Below are 13023 nucleotides of genomic sequence, written 5' to 3' on the forward strand. Positions count from 1 at the left end.
ACGTTAAGTTGCTTTAATTTCTTTCTTTTTTAAAACATTTATTCCAGGCTGAATGATATCATTACCAAGTTTTGACGTGTACATCATTAACATCTTAGTTAAACCATGGGGGAAATAAAAACAGCCATAGAAAACAATGTTTGTCCGTCACATCTGGACAGAGGTGTACTTGAAGACCTGTAAATAGCACACATTACACACAGCCCCCCCCCCCCCCCCCCCCCCCAACCTCTTTCCCTCGTTCCTTTCTTCCCATCGAGACCGATTGCACCGGTTTGAATCCCAGAAAGCGTCGCGCAGGAGTTCAAATACAACGTTCAGTCAGCTGTGCAGACCGCACTGGAATAGTTTTATTAAAACATCGCAAGACAAGAGAGTCATTCACCGTTAATAAGAGAGGAAAAACGCTGCTCCGGCCTTTGTTCTCCTACAAAACAGCTAGCTATTGTTTTATCTTTAAAGACGGAGAGAGAAAAAGAAAGAAAAAGACGTGATATGAAGAGTGTTGTAAGAGTTTTAAAAACATTATGAAAGGCCATTAATCAGTGACTAGTCCCACAGATCTTAACATTGTTTGCATTTATGGTGCAAAAAAAAACCCAAACACTGTAAAGTACCATAGGTAGCATTGTTACCATAACATGGACATCTTCTCTCTAGTAAAATCACACATGTAAGATTGTCTCGCTTATACGAGAAGTGGTCATCGATTAATAATAATAATAATAATATTATTAAAATGCTGTACAGGAATGGTGGTTGAACGTTAAGGGCTCGGCTAGTCTCTGAAATGTGGTTACTACGTGACCGACGAATTACCCATAATGCAAATGGTTGTCAGCTGTTGGGAGGGGGGAGAGGGGGGGGCGTGCAGTTACTACAGCGCTAGATGTGACTGTAAACGGGACACGAGTAGGGAGGGATGCAGTTTCATAGGAAACGGTGGCGCGCGTGTGTGTGTGTGTGTGTGTGTGTGTGTGTATTGGCTGTACAGCATGTGTGTGTGTGTGTGTGTGTTTTAATGTGTGTATGCATCGGTGTAGGAATGCTGCCGGTCAGACACACTGATCACCGCACTTACACACAGTAACACTGAGATAGCGCAACAGCCAATCACGATGCAGCGACGTCATGCACACACACACACACACACACACACACACACACACACTCACACAGGTTCACGGATACAGTTTTTTTTATACACTGTACAGAGTTTTAGAGCGCAAAGGGAAAAAAACACTGGCAGTGTTTTTACTTCTCCAGTTCGTAAAGTCACCTTGAAGAGAATTTGTGCTTGTGGGTAAAAAAAAAAAATTTTTAAAAAATTAAAAACTGGTGGCTAAAGGTCACAGATTGAAGGTCACCAGGTAACAAAATAAAAAGCACAGGAAGAAAGAAACAGCATATTGGAGAAGAAACGGAATACTACTCGGTCACAGTATCACATCACATGAATTCAGCTTTTGATAAAACATTAAAAAAAAATTAAAAAACACCCACTTTCCTTCATTTCGTAACACTTGTATGTAACGTTAGTTATTGGGGTCATGGGTTTTCTTTTTCAGGAATTCGGGAAACAAAACTTTCCTCCGGTAATGTGTATTATTATCTTTTTTTTTACTGCTTTTTATATTCCTGAATGAACCCGAAAACATTAAAGTAATAAAAAAAAAAAAAACAATAAAAAAAACCCGTTTCCGTTCCCTCCTCAGTCCCGGTCGTCTCCTGGGACCTTGACCAGCTTTCTTAGCACCTGGCACATGTGTCGTGACATCCAGTGAGTCTTACGCTCCATTTCTGTCCATTGTTTTCCTTTTTTTTTTTCAAGCGTTGTTCCCTTTTCATTTACAGTCGGGGGGGAAACCGTTCCAAGTGGTTTCTTTCCCCCCCGTCGCGTGAGACGTGTGGAGGCAGAAGAAGAAGAACAAGAGGACAGAATCAGGCATTCAAGAGTTTTTTGGCACAGGTTGAGCCTTCTTAAGTCCTTTGTCTCTCCCTTCGACTCCCAAAGTTAAAATCAGCTATTCCACAACAAGGATTCCTGGCTTCACGTTCAAAGCGCATTAAAATCGACACGTGAACAAATACAGAGAGAGAGAGAGCGAGAGAGAGAGAGAGAGAGAGAGAGAGATGTGGACGCACTTCATGAGCTCACGGTTCAAGCCTTAGTTAGACGACAATGTTAAGCTAAAGAGGGCGTGGATGTGGTGGTACGTTTTCTATCTAAACATGGCTTTCTAATTCACTGGCTTATTGTTTATACACGTGTGTGTGTGTGTGTGTGCGTGTGTGTGTATATGAGAGGTACAGCTAAAAACGTCCATGGTAAACACGCAGCACACCACATTACCAGTAATGATTCAACACTCTACTTCTCTTGGAATCAGAGTAAAGCACACGTTTACTATTTACAGGTCTGTACAGTGTGTGTGTGTGTGTGTGTGTGTGTGTGTGTGTGTGTGTGTGTGTGTGTGCGTGTGTGTGTGTGTGTGTGTGTGTGGGCGTGCGTGTGTTCTGTGTGTGTGTGTGTATGGAGGGCGGTGTACGGATCCCAATGGAGCGGGAGTTAATTGAAAAGTAGAAGGAGAAAGTGGACGAACCCAGAGCAAAGACGCTTTAGTCGCCATGCATTGTGGGTATGCGGGCCGATCCACTCCTCTACTCCGCTAAGAGGAGAGGAGTGGGAATCGTGATGTTCTGGGACGGGCTTCGACTCCCGGATCATTCGGGGTCGAGAAGTCGAAGGCGACCTCCAGAGCGCGGTCCTTTGCCGAGGGCGCTCGGTCGATGAGTTCTGACTTGTTGTTCGTGGTGAACCGGTCGGTGTCGGTGAAATTCAGCGGGTCTTGACGAAGCGGGGTCCTGTTGGCGCCCCGCTCTGGTGAGTTGGATCTCGTTACTGGCTGTGAAAACTGGATTTAGGCAGTACTGGGTTGGACTGGGGGCAGTTCTGGACTCTAGTGGACTGAGGACTGTGGTCGGGCAGCGGGGTGAGGCCGGCTGGCCGGGTCCAGCTGGTCGTTGGGAACGGAGCGTCGGTTCTGGTCCGGTCGGTTGGTGGCCAGGTACTTCGCCCTCATGCTGGAGGTATACTGGAGAGACGAGGACAGTGAAGGGGGGAGGACACAAAGGACGGAGGGAAGGAGAGAAGTGGGGGGGGGTGACACAGGGAGTTATGTTGGGGAGGAAGACAACCAGAGGGGAGGAAGTGAAGCAGGAAACAGTTAGTCAGGAGGGAAGATCACAGACATTTACTCATTGTGATCTGAAGAATACATAATAAATAATGTCCATTAGATCAGGAAATGTGAATGGTTGTAAGTAGCATAGATAGATAGATAGATAGATAGATAGATAGATAGATAGATAGATAGATAGATAGATAGATAGATAGATAGATAGATAGATAGATAGATAGACATAGAAAGATGTATAAATAGATTGGATTACAAACACAAACACAGCAGCAGTACTTTGACCAGTCATTTGGACAGCCGGGGGTTTGATTACAACAGTCATTCGTTACATAACAGCAGATTAAGGTCTGGATGGTGTTATTGTAAATTAGCAGATGTGGTCCATTTGGTCAGTGGTTTGTAGTTAGTGCTCTAGTTCTGATGTAGTAGGTTGTTATTCTGGTATGAGTTAGTGGGCTCTCCTGTCGGAGGCCCTGGTCTCCACACGGCTGCTGACGGGGGACGGGGGACGGGGGACGGGGGACGATGGGAAACCTGCCTAAGGAGGATGGAGCGTGGCCATTCTGGTGGCTGCTACAGTTGAGGTGGGACACGTGTGCTCCTGCTACCGTTTAATGGTGAAGGGTGAGGGGGCACAGAGACAGAGGACACACACACACACACACACACACACCTCGACAGGAAAAATGCACACATAGACACACTGTGGGAACAGGAGGGGAGGGGGGAGGGGGAGCAGGAAATTTAGAGGGTTGGGCTCAAAGAATGTTTTCGTCGTCGCCGCAGGGTTCGGCCAGGTGTGTTTAGACGCACTAATACAGCCGTTAGTTTGTGTTGAACTGAGAGGCAAAAAATGTGTTTTTAATGCGCATTTTTATGAAGGGTAGAATATTTAAAATGCGCACCATTTACCATTTTGTGGATTACATTCAGTCCACGGTCTCGGAGCCCCCAAAATGTACCATCCTCAACTACAGTCCCAGCAGAACTGCTCAAACAAGAGGTGCGACGCAGACACCTGCGCGTGAGTGGTGACTCGGGGGGTTGAAGAAAAGGAGGAGGGGGGAGGGGAGGGGGGAGGGGAGGGGGTTTGATGCACTGCAGTTTTTAAAATGTCAAATGAATAAAAGGTTTTTTTCTTCTCAATGACGTCGTCGGTCGTCACGCGGTCGACAAGTTCTCCTCGCGTGGCGCTGACGGCCACATTTAAAACCAACCAGACTTTGTACATCAGAAATAGAGGACAACTTTGTGTCTAACGTGACCCAACAATTACACCCTCTTTTGATGCAAGTACAAAATCCTGCTAACAAAACAGACTTCTTTTTCTTTCTTTTTTTTCCAAACTTCCAGTTATCCCAGGCTGCCCAAAATGACCTTCGGAAGGCGATCCGTGATCACGGTCTAGTTTGAGCACAGAGGACACTTGCAGTGGTGTAGGGATAGGGCACTACCTTCCAATATCCACACTAGCACGCTCCAAACACTTTAGAGATAAGATACGAGTGCCTTCATCAACACCGTGCTTCCTTTGTTACACTCTAAAATGAGTAAATCCCGTCTCTCGGGGCTTCTGTGGTTTTTGTGATTTTTTTTCCCAGCTGCACTGTGGGTATTGGAAGATAGCGGAGGAGGGAGAGTGTGTTCTAGAAAGTGTGCACTTACAGAGGGTGGAGGGGACTCCCTGCCAATCAGGGGGGTGTTCTCACACCGAGGGTTCTGAAAGTTTGCGTTCTGGCTCCTGCGTTATAGAATAAGAGGTTACTGCATGTGGTCACCGTGCCACTGGTGTCGATCTGTGGTCCATCTGTGGTCTGCTCGTTTTTTTTACGACTTCTATTTTTCAACCTGGACCTTGTTTCCCTCGTGTTTCTGTGTCTATGTGGATTCTGTTCGAGAGAACGCTGCAGACGGCAGACACTAAACAGACTGCAATGTCCTTTGCAGCCACTAAAAGTGCTCGTTTGTTTTTAGATTTTTTACTTTTAGAACATCGGAAAGAACCCGACTGAAAAGAATGAAGGTTTTCTTCCCCTTCGGCTTGATCCGGGTCGGAGAAGTCTCGTTCTGAAAATATTGGGCCGCGCTCCACAAAATCTTCAGCCAAGACATTAAAAAAATATATATATATATCTTTTTAATGCGCTCTGTACGACTCTCATTCACGCTTCCACCATTTTGGTTTGATCCGGCCTGTTAAAAGATGGCGTCACGTGACTTTTTTTGCCGGAAGACGTCGGTGACAGCGTGAGTGAGAGTTGGAGGGAAGATGCCGGTGTTGTGTAATATTTTCAGTGTCATGGCTAAATATTTAGTTGGTACAGACAATGCGACGGAACGAGACTTCAGAGTCCATCACGTCGTCAGACACTTGTAATAACCCGATGTGATTACATTACAGCCGGTTAGCGGCTGACGGGCCGCAGCGTTCTCATTCCATATGGGACTTATTTAAAAAAATATTGCTGTCCACATTAGTCACTTAGACACGAGACCACGGGGGAGAACAGGGTCACGGTTGAAAAATAACAAAGTTACCCTTTAATGACTGACAAATGGCCTCGGTGATAATTCTTAGTCAGGGCCGTAAGCTTGCTGGCACCATAAAGCCAGAGGTCAAACACCAACCTGGTTAACATTCTTCCTTAACACAAAAGACAAACATTTAGTCTAACAAAGGGAAACTGGCTCAGTAAGAAAGCACCTTAGGCACAAACTGCAAGTATATTATGGTAAATAGTAACTTTTAAAAAGGACTAAAAATGAGACAAGCGCAATTTAACCTTCAGCCAAATAAAGGCCATTTCCGCGCATCTGATCACTGATGTTAACAAACTTAATTATGAATGTCTGAAAAGGCTGAAGGTTCAACTTACAGTATTAATGCAAAGGGGTACATAGGTCGCTTGATATAAACAACACACATTAGTCATCGTTCAGTATTTAAAGCTCTGTTTCAGTTAAAAATAAAACGTAAGATCTTTATAATTAAAAGGACGAATAAGTGGTTTTCTATGTTTTGGTCCATAAACTAATGACTATAGTTTAAATTACGGCCAAACAATTTTCCAAAGTAGAGGTCTACTGAATGTTATTGAACTGATTTCCCTTAACTTTGACTAAAAAAAACAATTATGACCAAACACTCACTATAAGGGATTACCTATCTCAGGCAAGTGTCACGTCTCATACTATTCCTGGATGGACTAAAAACTGAGTATCAGGCTACATGGAAAGACTTTAATCACTCTAAAATCCTCCTCCACGCATCAGAACATACTCATCAGTCTATAGGATTTGTCAATGGACCAAAACATGAAAAACATGGTCCTAGAATAAAAAAGTCTCACAAGGCGACATGACTTTCAGAATGCAGGGATTGTCTATTTTCTTATTTCTCGCTGCAGAGTTACAGCTCTTTCCTTAGCAGCAAACATCACATAGTACTTGATTAGCTCACAGCTAAAAAAAAGAAGAAGCAAGCAGTGGCAGACTATATATATATATATGTATATATATATATATATATATATATATATATATATATAATATATATATATATATAGTATATGCTAAGTTCTCTTGTTGTATTCAGAGCAAGCAGTCCTTTGGTAACGGTAACATGTAGCAAGCAGGGTGAAAGCATTGGCGAGTAAGAATGATCTTTTAACTGGGTTGTTTGCTAACATTGTTTGACTGAAACAGGCAGACTGGCTGATGCAGCAGGCAGCAATTGTTCTATCAGTATCAAAGGGGGAAAGCTAGAGTTGGGTTTGAACTCACCGAGAGAAATATTGCTGACAGTGTGGTCACAAGGGACATGCGAGCAATACAGAGCACAAGCTAGCTATTCTATCTTATTGTATCGCAGGCAGTGAGCGTTGCTATGCTGCTAGCCTTGGTCACGGAAGAGGAGGGGGGTGTGGGGGGCAAGCATCAGCTACCTACGGCAGGCAGTGTATCGATCCTGCTGACTCACATGTATTCAGTGACGGGGGCATTGCTGACAGTGTGGGCTGTAGCGGGCAGGCTAGCTTCGCTACCGTAGCTGGAGCCACAGCTGTAGAGACTGGGCATGTGAACGCGGTACAGGTTATCGTGCACGCCGCCCCGCGAGGCACCCGACTCGTCCTCTCCGTCTTCCTCATCCGTCCTTCAATTGGTCAGGGTAAGGGCAGGGCACGAGAGGGCATGATGGATAGGAGGGGAAAGGGGTAGAGGGGAGGGAGATCCGAGAGAGACAACAGAGTGTAAACAAGTGGTTGAAGAGGAGGTTAGGAGAGGGGTGGGGTGTACTTGTGCTATGTGGAGTCCCCCTGACACACAGGACTGGGTGAGGCCATGCCTTCAGCACCAAAGCAGCTGAACAAGAAGAAAAGGAACATGGGCAGCATTCATCTACAAAACAGGTCCACTATAAGTACAGTGGGGTCTCTGATATGACTACACGGCCCAGAGTGGACCCATGAAGCTGTTTGTCATTGCTGTGTGTTGTTACATAATATAAAACTGTATAAAGGGTAGCAGATTATTCTATACTCTTTTATATATACGCAGAAACATGCAGTCATTTTTTATTTGTGTTCATGCAGTCGTCCTCTACACAGAGGACTCGCTCCTGATTAATTACTCTCCGTTTCAAATCGTCCAATCAAATTGAAAATGCATTTTTTTCTTCTTCCTGAAAGTACTTTCATGCATCACTGAGTGCTCCATGAAACTTAAAGCAAAAACATCAGGAGGGGGAGGGGAGAAAAAAAGAGATAACATGGCTGGTTTGGGGGGAAAAAAAAACTTATTTTCAGACATAGAATGGTCAAAAATTGTTTTTTTTTAAAAACGGGCCAGCAACGTAACAGAATGAGGCATCAAAATAAGATATGTGCTGATTTGGAAGTTGGATCTCTGGCTTCTACAATGTACTAGTCAACCACAAAGTACATGTACTGTTATCAAGAATATTTGTATTAATCTTTGTGGTTGTTTTAGGGAAGTCTATAACAGCTGTCCACACGTTGACACAGTCACATCAGGCCGGTACTGTTTCAGAGTAAAGAGGGCGGGAGCAGTGTGAAGGACATGTGTATGTATCGGGGCCTTTCAGTACGTTAACGCAGGCGTGAGGCATTGTCTGGCCACCAGATGGAGGTGTTTCACTCCAGCAACCCAAAGAAAAGAAGAAAGAAAAGAGCTATGCTTGTGCCGCCCATCAAACAGACTCAGAAAGTGGCAGCACAGGCAGCCTAATGTTCAACCAACCCCAACACATACTGGGACATTATAGATTATTGTTTAACACCTGCTGGGGCCTTGCATTAGCATTGCCGGTAATTCAAACCCAACAAAACAAAGCGTAAAGCATCCCAAGTATGGCACAGCTGTGGTTCATTTTCCGTTCATCAGGGTGAAACCTGTCTAGAGCTCTTTGCGCTGATTTTTTTTTAACCAAATGTGTATTTGTTCGTTTGGACGGCTATATGAAAAGGGGTCCGTTTAATGTCCTCGATAGCCACCATCATTCGCTGAAGCCCAAAGCATTTCCAAATCAGGACAGGGAGAGAGAAGGAAGGGATGGAACAGAAGGAGGAAGTGGGGGCACGGAAAAAAAAGACTAAAACTCGGTGATACACATCACCGGTGCTCCAAGTCCACAGCGGAGAAAAAGAAAATGAGAGATAAGTACAAACACAGAAACAAAACATTCAGCCAGACTGGCACAGTGCTGACGGTAGAAACAATAAAAAATAAACTTGCAGAGAAAACTGGACGGCTGCAAAGACAGGCAGGAAGACGTACGGAAGGAAGGAAGGAGGCAAAAATACTGAAAGAGTGACATGCGTGGGCACCGAGTGGATTCCTAATGGGTCTTTCCACTGTTCTCAGGTCACAGGATGCATTTAGTTAAACAGTTAGGAAGTTAGAACGAGTAACATGTGAGCCGTTAGTGTTAGCGTTAGTCTTGTGTGTGTGCCTGTGTGCACGAGAGACTGTGTTTGTGTGTGTGTGTGTGTGTGTGTCACCTCTTGCCGGGCCAGGTATGTGGCACGCTGCAGACAATGGAGGAGAACATCAGAGCCGTGACGAAGGAGAAGAGGACAAGGTAGATGACACCCTCCACCCCGTCGTAACACAGCCCGGTCAGCGCCTGGACGTAGTCCTGCGTGGGGGAGGAGAGGCGTCAGTTGCGAAGAGATAGTTTTTTTTTCTCTCTCTCTCTCTCTCGCCTCGTGACTCACCATGTGTAGGCTGCGACAGTCGACCAGGGCGGTCAGCTGGTGGAGACCGACCTCGGTGGAATTCAGCACCGACTGGATTTGCTCGAGACTCCCCTGCACACGAGCAGCAACGGTTAAACACTCAAATACAGACACACGCGCCTTCACGTCCATCCTCACACACCATCCATAAACACGAGGCGCTTCTGGAACTGCCCCCTTGTTCATCGCGCTCGCTAACGCGAATCCGCTCAGCCGCGAACATAAAGAGCCACAGATCATTGCGTAAACACACACACACACACACACACACACCTTGGTGTTGGCGTATTCACGCGTTGCTGATCTCAGTAGCTCCGCCACGTCATCCTGCATCTCCACCAAGGCTTTGTGACTCCCTGACAGCCTCTACGAAAACACACAGACGGAACGAGAGAAACAAACAAGAGAACGGGCACAAAACACGTCGCTTGGTTATTTGATGGTTATTAAAGTATCATACAAAATGAATCCCTCTCCATCATCAGTGGCTGCAGAGACTCCGCCCTTTGCCTGTATTTTCCTCTTTTGTTCTTCTTATATAATTGCTGTGTCGTCAAACACCGTTAGCAGAGGTATTTGACGACCAACGTTCTGTTTCCTCGACGAACATCTTTAATGTGCTCTTCGCTCACTAAACCAACACATGAAATGTATTTCTATTCTATTACAAGCTGAAATCAAAAGAATAACCCCAACAACGGGGGGACGTTACCTGCTGGAAGGGGTTAATTTGGCCAGGGCTGCACCTCAGGTAGTACTGCAGGATATCTGCGAATGAACCAATACACACACGTTATTAGAATGATACATACATTTAAAATATACAGTTATATGAACAAAAGTACTATTAATGGATGTATTGAGACTTTCTACGCCCAGAATCTCTCTGCGGAGGCTCATTAGCAGTATTACCCAGGCATAATCGCGTGTGTGTATGTTTGTGCGTGCGTGCGTGTGTGTGTGTGTGTGTAGCGCAGAGGCAACATCTGTGCTCTACAGAGCGGAAACAACTGACAGACAACAGAACTCATTAGATGAGTGCAAAGAGGAAAGAGAGGGAGGGAGAGGAAGAAAGGGAGCAATCGAGAAGGTATAGAGGGATATAAACGGACGGAGAGAGAGAACAAATCAGATAATGATCCTAAGTGAAAAAGCCAAAATGTGCTCTGGTGATCTTTTATTTATTTATTTTACGTTGGTGAGAGGCAGGAGAAAGGGGGGGGGGGGGGGGGGGGGGGGGGGGGGGTGTAGTGTGCAGGATTGCTGATGCATTGCAGTCAGCAGAGAGAGAGAGAGAGCTTTTAGATACCAGAGTGTCATTCAAACACGATCCCGTTGGATACACACAATCTTAAAATAGAAGCTACATGTCAGGGTGAGATCCAACTGCCATTGTGAATACCGAAGTCTATTCAGGATGTTTGCGCTCGTTTGTCGACCTGCAGCATCGGCCGTCGACCAATCATCTCTTCTTCAATGTCCAGCTTTATAACCACTGAGCACACAGTATATTAGTATAGAACGTGTTGCCTTTCTAGTAGAGAGTCTAAGTCATCCCAGTTGTCATATGAGCGGTGTGAAAAGGGAATGAGGCAGAATTATTTTGTCTCATGTAAGACGGGATTGTTTCATCTCGTCGAGCCTCTAAAAATAAAACAATACGAAAAGGAAAGGGAAAAATAGCCTTCAGGTGAAGAGCTTGCGACAAAGGGACACATTTAAGCTTGTGACGCACGTTTGCAGGTCAACATTGTTTAGTTTTTTTACGATTCACGAGCCTCAATGTTTTGGAAACCCAGAAACCCCTTAAAGAACGTCTGCCACCAGTTCACCGGCTCTGTATTTCCTTGTCTGCATACCTTGGTTGATGACAGCGTTTTCCTTGGTTACCCTGGTGACGTAGGTATCCGGGGAAACGCAGAAGTCGCTGGCTGACTGTAAGAGGGTAAGCACACACATGACGCATCAGCCCACAGTAGCAACCAAGCTGAACACACTCGCTCGAGCGGTTGAAAAAAAAGAAAAAAGGATTACATCATTGCGGAGCCAGAGAGCTCGGCAATGTTGCCATGGTTACACTTACAGCGGCGACAGCCAGTTCCATGCCGAGAGACCCCCAGCTGATTATCAGAGTCAAAACACCGAGCAGGCACACTCTGAAGGACACAAAAATACATATTTTTAAAGTCACGATTCAGCTCACCGACAGAGTCAGAGTCGAGAAAGGATTTCAGCTCGTCCAATGGGAGCACCCTTTGGGGTGTGATGTGTCGTAGCTTACCCAATCAGAGTGCCTCTAGAGTTGCGTATCAGGCCGAAGAGCACCAGGAGGCAAATGAGCACATCAAACAGCAGCAGGCTGAGGTACCCCAGCCACCTGTAAACACACACATTGTACAGGGTTTCATACAAATAGGTGCTCTAACATAACACACGAGTTAAATGAGCCAGAAGTATCAAAGCGGCAGCCATGATGAGAGCTGGTCGACTCCTCTTAATCGTAAGGAAAGGTGCTTCAACCCTTCCTTTGTAATCCCCTTTAGCGTAGGGCACACTGGACCGTCCTTTACAAAAGGCAAGGAGACAACTCTGTCAGCGACATTCAAAGCGACGCAGCATTCGGCCATCAATAACATCCGGCGCTGCTGTCTAATTGCACGCGATGGATGAACTGAAATCCATTCTGGTTTGGACCGGAATCCTAAATTGAACTGCACAGAAGTTAGTTTGCCACTCAACTAATTTCCTATGTGTTATGGATAAAGTTGCTTTAAAATAATAATAAAACATCCGCCGTAGCAAGTTCTTGTGTATTACCCTTCATGGCCGTGTTCACGACGTTTTCCTTCCAGGTCGAGGAACAGTGGTGAGGATTTCTAATTCTCGGCCTATTTGTTTGGCTGTTTGGACTGCAGTCCTGGTTTGAACCTCTGCCTTTGGACTTTGGGTTCTCTTGTCTGCCACTCGTTGGATTTGTTTGCGTGTGCGGACGGCCCTCCCAGTGTCCACCCTCGTCTTCTCTGTTTTTTAACTACCCCGTGTTACCTCGCTTACTCCAGCCGTGACGTCACTGGCTCATTCTGGCTTTAAAACTCAGCTTCTCAAGGTCGTGAAACAAAAAGAGGCCATTAGTTTATTCACTTGGTTAACACCTTTATGGTCAGGTGTGTGATTGAGTTAATGTTTATTATCTTTCACCCTCCAGCCAGTCGGAAAATGAACATTGGTAATGTAAACATACCGATACTTGTGAGTGCTGACCTGTAAAAATCGAACACCTCCGTCTTGTGGGCCAAGTCCTCCAGGGAAATGTCAGTGTTGGACCAGAAGGGAACATCCACCATCAGCCTCACCAGCTCATCCAGCTGTCCCTGCAGCTTCTGGACGATGGACACGTAGTCCGCCTGCTCCTGGAAGGCCGTCTCCAACTGGACCAGGCTCTCCTCCACTGTCTGGTTTAAGGCTAGGGCGCTGTCGGACACCTGGACATTCACGGGAACGAAAAAGAATTAACCTCAAAACTGCCACGTGAGTAAAAGAAAAGAGTGTGATGATAACGGCAGGAA

General features: G+C 45.6%; 2 protein-coding genes across 3 annotated transcripts in view; both read right to left on the bottom strand.

Annotated features, from left to right (window-relative positions):
- The window catches only part of LOC117738608 (protein tweety homolog 3-like), a 24998-nt gene continuing 11975 nt past the window's right edge, over positions 1-13023 (bottom strand). The window contains exons 5-15 of one of the 2 annotated variants that reach the window (XM_034544586.1): positions 12719-12939; positions 11739-11834; positions 11541-11613; positions 11317-11392; positions 10170-10225; positions 9731-9823; positions 9437-9529; positions 9221-9357; positions 7180-7353; positions 4866-4941; positions 1-3095 (exon numbers count right to left, since the gene is read on the bottom strand). In XM_034544586.1, coding sequence (XP_034400477.1) covers positions 2961-3095; positions 4866-4941; positions 7180-7353; positions 9221-9357; positions 9437-9529; positions 9731-9823; positions 10170-10225; positions 11317-11392; positions 11541-11613; positions 11739-11834; positions 12719-12939 — 1230 coding nt within the window. In that variant the 3' untranslated portion in view covers positions 1-2960. The remainder of the gene's footprint in view (positions 3096-4865; positions 4942-7179; positions 7354-9220; positions 9358-9436; positions 9530-9730; positions 9824-10169; positions 10226-11316; positions 11393-11540; positions 11614-11738; positions 11835-12718; positions 12940-13023) is intronic. The other variant, XM_034544675.1, reaches the window with a different exon arrangement.
- iqce (IQ motif containing E) overlaps positions 9706-13023 on the bottom strand; it is a 26814-nt gene continuing 23496 nt past the window's right edge. The window contains exon 21 of the mRNA XM_034544401.1: positions 9706-9730. The gene's annotated coding sequence lies outside the window, so the exon portion shown is untranslated. The remainder of the gene's footprint in view (positions 9731-13023) is intronic.

Source organism: Cyclopterus lumpus, chromosome 1 (assembly GCF_009769545.1).
Source record: "Cyclopterus lumpus isolate fCycLum1 chromosome 1, fCycLum1.pri, whole genome shotgun sequence".
NCBI classification, from domain to species: Eukaryota; Metazoa; Chordata; class Actinopteri; order Perciformes; family Cyclopteridae; genus Cyclopterus; species Cyclopterus lumpus.